The sequence below is a fragment of the Colletotrichum tamarilloi genome (assembly GCF_030869305.1).
Source record: "Colletotrichum tamarilloi strain Tom-12 chromosome Unknown Scaffold_22.1, whole genome shotgun sequence".
NCBI classification, from domain to species: Eukaryota; Fungi; Ascomycota; class Sordariomycetes; order Glomerellales; family Glomerellaceae; genus Colletotrichum; species Colletotrichum tamarilloi.
In genome coordinates this window covers 254,772-259,546 of record NW_026849405.1, presented here as the reverse complement: position 1 = coordinate 259,546, position 4,775 = coordinate 254,772, and the positions used below count along the sequence as shown (strand labels likewise).

The 4,775-nt window shown below is 54.3% G+C and overlaps 2 protein-coding genes across 2 annotated transcripts; both read right to left on the bottom strand.

Annotated features, from left to right (window-relative positions):
• Positions 1-458: 458 nt before the first annotated feature.
• CTAM01_07276 (uncharacterized protein) lies at positions 459-794 on the bottom strand (the record flags this gene model as incomplete). Its single annotated transcript, XM_060523299.1, has 1 exon — positions 459-794. The coding sequence occupies one exon, from the start codon at positions 792-794 to the stop codon at positions 459-461; it is 336 nt and encodes a 111-aa protein (XP_060382037.1).
• Positions 795-1,339: 545 nt separating this feature from the next.
• On the bottom strand, positions 1,340-1,687 carry CTAM01_07275 (uncharacterized protein; the record flags this gene model as incomplete). The annotated part of the gene is made up of 1 exon (XM_060523298.1): positions 1,340-1,687. The coding sequence occupies one exon, from the start codon at positions 1,685-1,687 to the stop codon at positions 1,340-1,342; it is 348 nt and encodes a 115-aa protein (XP_060382036.1).
• Between the last annotated feature and the right edge of the window lie 3,088 nt (positions 1,688-4,775).

The following is a 4,775-nucleotide window of genomic DNA, read 5'->3' as shown; positions in this document are numbered from 1 at the left end:
GTCGCTCATCTCGAGGCCCGGTCGTTCGTTGGAGAGTCCGACCTGTAGCAGATGAGTATCGAGGCCTGGACTGGAGAATCGACGAGGTATCTCGATAACGTTGCCCCGTACGGGACTTGACCGCAAGGTCCGACATGCTTCGGTCTTCAGATGCGTAGGAGGAGCCACAGAGCTTGTCACTGCTCGTGGCGCTTGACGGTCCCGTTCAAGCTTCTCCTTCTAGGGCACTTCGACTTTTCGAAATGTAATCTGTGCTGCCGCCGGTCGTGCCGCCGAACATCGACCGACTTACACTTTATTCTGTTTTGGGCCCAGCTTGTGGTTTGCCCACGACATCATCGTCACAAGCAAAGGCGCGCGCCTCTGGTACATACGTACATGGTCGAAACTTTGGACGAAGTCTCTCCGACCATGTGGCCCGCCGGGTCGCATAGCGGGCTGCCTTAGCTTCTCTGGGGCTACAGCAGAAATGTCGAGGGCGAATTGTGAGACGAAAAGGACTGAGAGAAAAACAAAAAAGAGGAAGAGACTGACGAGGGCTGCAAATTTGCAAAGCCGGTGGCAAAATGGAACCATACGGACATGTAGGACCCCAATCTGGCGAGGCGAGCTGGTCCTCCTCCGGCGGCGCACAAGAGGTCTGGTACGTTGCTGTTACTTGATCGAAGAATCTGCCAAGTAACTCTCGTCGAAGAGTTTACTTGACGTGCGGGATACGCTGGTCCCGAGTCCGGGCTTCCATGGCCTTTGATTGAATTGTTTCGGGCTGGCGGCGAGTCAAACCGCCAGAGCATGCTTATTTGCTTTTCTGGCTCCTCCGAAGAGGGATGTGCCTAGTAGTGTATAGGAATGCCCTATCAAGTGACCGTGGAGAAGAGAGAAAGAGACAAAGGATGACTGATGCGAAATCGATGCCCTAAATTTTTCGTGTTAGCGGCGACTACTGCACCTGTAATCAACTATCGAGTAAAGGGCCGGTTGGCACTTGTGGACAATTCCTCAGCAACCTGTCAGACCGTAGACGTGCCGTCTTTGTCGGCTCCATGGTACTGTTGCTGTCATTGTCACCGTCGCTGGTGTTGTCCAATGTTTCCACCGCTCATTGTTGGTCGTTTTGTCACAGGCCGAGCGCCAATATGTTGTTGTTGAGATATGCCATCCATCGTCATGTATGTACGTATGAGGCCATGTACATTGCTCGCTACTTTAGGCTTGCGTGCATTTATTGACTGCGGTCAACGAGCGTCTCTGCGGGGGCAGCAGGACGCATGCGGTGGGTTCGGACTCGGAGTTGAGCAGAAGAGGACCCCCCAAACCAAGCCAAACGTCGAGATTGAATTCACCATGCCACCCATGACCCATCCTGCTGGCTGCTTGCTGCTTGCTGCTCGCTTGTGTTGCGGGACCCGAGGTTGGGGGATTGGAACCATGAAGAAGAGGAGGTATCCGTACGATGTAAAGCGTCTCCGGCAACTTGGAAGGTGACATTGTGATACCAAGAGAGAAGGACGATGAACCTAGAAGTCGAAGAATTGGCGTTCGTCTGTGCCATGTCAGGCAAGGCCTGGCCGTGCGCTTCGATGCTAGCTGGGACAGGGTGAGGACAGCGCCAGGCGCCGGGGCCCACGTTTGGGATCATCGGTGGCTCCCAATGATGTGCAGCGATGGCGGGCGATTCGCACGGCATCATCAAAGTCAAAACCGCCTGTCGGCCAAAGTCGTCTCGTAGGCTAGCAATTGTATCCAGTCAGAGACGGCCAAAATTGAAATCCTTCTCCAATAGCTCAGCGAATCACCGGCATAGAAAATGGATAACCCCCCCCCCCCTCCGGGGAGCGAGAATGTAGTTATACTCCGGTACAGATACAGACTGGGCTCGTTGCGGTGACGGATCAAGGTACTGCCCTAGAGCGGCAAATCAGCGCTTGCTGGGCTACCGGCCGTTCGTTGGCTCAGAGTGCGAGCCAGGGTGCCGCCTAAAATAGAGACCCCCGGAGCGATGAGCGACGAAGGATAGACGAGAGCGAGCGAGCGGTAGTCGACGGCGAGACGCTGGATCTCTAAGGTTGTTCATGGTGCGGCGGCTGCAACTCCCAGGGTTCTGCCAATACTGATTTTCAAATCCCATGAATGATGGGGGCGACGGCCGCCAGGGAATAAGGTGAAGTCGGTGGCACCTGGTGACCGAACGGCGGGCCTCCGTTCGAGGTTCAAGGGCCCCCGGCAGGCGGCATCGTCCCCCGCGGGCAGGATTGCAAGGTCGGTGAAGAGGTCATCTCTCAAGTCTTGTCACCGTGAGCTAAGAGGGTAGCAGACGACGTGCATGAACACTCTGAACGCCGAGAGATGGCTTTGAGAGTGGGTTCGACGGGGGCGGCGAGATCCATCAACATGGAATAGCTTCCCCCTCTCTGACTTTGAGAACCCGAGCCAATGTTGCTTTCTCACGTCGGAGTGGGATGAGCAGCATGGAATCGATAGGGAGGGGGTACGCTGTAATCGGCTCCGCAGGCAAATTATATCTCGCTTCTCCATATGCAAGAAGCATGTCCCTCTGTCCACTTCCCCTCTCTCTGGTATATTGCGAGAGTTACAGTGTTCGCCGCAGACTACCTAGATCGAAAAAGGACCCTCTCTCCTGCTGTAAGGTGAGGCAAAAGTTAAATAACTAAAGCGATGATGGCGGCGAGTGTGGAGGGGCAGGATAAGAGGAGGAGGGGGAGAAGAAAAAATAAAGCCACGCGAATGCAGACCGTTAGATGGCCGAAAACGGACAACGACGGCGACACCACCGAGAGGGGTGTGAGGACGGTGAATACCTAGGTCTGTATGCATTGAAAAGGCCGTGAATGCGTGGTGAGGTCAGGTAAGGTGAGGTACCTCCGATGGAGGGGGACAGGAGGCTATCGGAGGGTTCGAAGAAGACGTTGGAGTGGTTGATATTGTGTATTCTGTGTCGTGCTGTTGTTCCGTAGTTGGTGGATGGTGGGCGTGGGGAAACGAGACGAACGTGACCTCGGTTGTTGTCGAGTATCCGCCGTACGAGGTGAGCGGTAATTACAAGTTGTTGTAGCCGTCGTCGATGTCGATGTCCCCATCGTCTCCATTTCGTATGTTGTTGGTTGTCTGAAGAGGAGGCGGACGACGTGGTGGCGCAGAGGAGGAGACGAAGAAACATGGGTACTTGCACAATCACGTAAGTTCAGTACGTATCTTGGGTACTCGCAGTGGGAAAGAGCAATCTGGAGGCAGTAAGGTACCTACCTAGGTAAGGTACCTGAGAGAGAATCAGTACGTACTCCGCACCACGGACATGACATGACGGGTACGGATACCTTGGTCGTGGGTTGGTGATGTGGGTGCCGGTGCATCAGTACGGATCCATGGAGACCTTTGGCAGCAGCAGCAATAACATGTAGTAGCAGCAAGCAGACATACCTACAACAAGTAAGGACCAGCAGCAGCAGCAGCAGCAGGCAGGCAGACGCAGCGCAACGGCTGGCTGGTGCAAGCGGGCGCGCGCGAAAACGCACAAGTTGCAACTAGGCCGGGCCAAAGCAAGCGCAGGCCCTTGGGACGCAGACCACACCATGCAATGATGAGCTGGCAGTGCCGCTCGACGGTGTTGCTTTGATGAACCTGGAAGGTAATCCAAGGGAAATCAGGAAACCAAGCCCGGCGAGACCTCGATCCAAAAAGGCAGGGTGTTCTCTCTTGACATGCAATGCACTGGCCTTTTTTGTGCTTTCCACACCCCTCGCCCATCTTTGCCGCGTCTCTCTCTCTCTCTCTTTCTCTCTCGATCTCTCTTCATGTGTGTGTGTGTGTGTGCATGTATGCGTATGTGCGAATGTGTGTGTCTCTCTCTCAGTAACCCACCCTGATATCTCAGGTATTTGTGCCTCTGCCTTGAGTCTTGTAAGCCAATTGGTAAATACACCCTTCGTAAAGGCTAGGAAATCGAAGTGTGAGAGAGGCAGGTACTGTGGTACTTGGCCGTTCGCAACCGCGATCTGTCAATGCAGGTGAGAAAAGCAGAGTCAGATAAGGTCATGCGCGCAGAGGTCGAGCCACGGCAAGATTGCCGCGGGCCAACTCTTTTCTTGTTATTGATGACTTGTCGTAAGGTAGCTCGTAGCTTGTAGCTCGTTGTTGCTGCTGCTACGGAGTAGTGGTACTGCTGCTTGGTTCTCCACGGAGCATGGGGAGCCGTCAAGAATATGAGAAGCAAAGAGGAGGTTGGCGGCGTGCAGCTTGCAGCTTGCCGCAAGGGGTCGTGTCAGTCAGCGAATCGCCCGTGGCTTCCTTCCCGAATCAATCTGGAAGCACCGTGGAAGGCGCCAACGATGTCATTCACTCACTCCTCTTACCAATGACTTTTACACTCAATCATGCATTCGCTCACTCTCACTCACATCCGTTACTCTCACTCACTCGCCGTGTCACTCATCTCATCTACCTCATCTACAAAGCCACTCACAACCATCGCTCGATTGCGGCAGGCATCTCACCACCTCACCTGGTTCAACCTGAGCAGGTGATGCCGCCCAGCGCCGATTGCCTTACCTCCATGGTCTTTCCCTGAGAAAGTCTCACCAAGCTACTGCAGAGTAGAGCAAAAAGGGGTGCTGCTAACTGGTGCTGCTACCAAAGAAAAAGCCAAACGTCTCTTGCCCGACCTGACAGAGCTAGCTCTTAGTCTCTTAGCGCTCGCCGTAGAAGCCGTCCTCAAATGTGATTTGTCAATTGACCTCTTTCTGGAACCCTGTCATCTG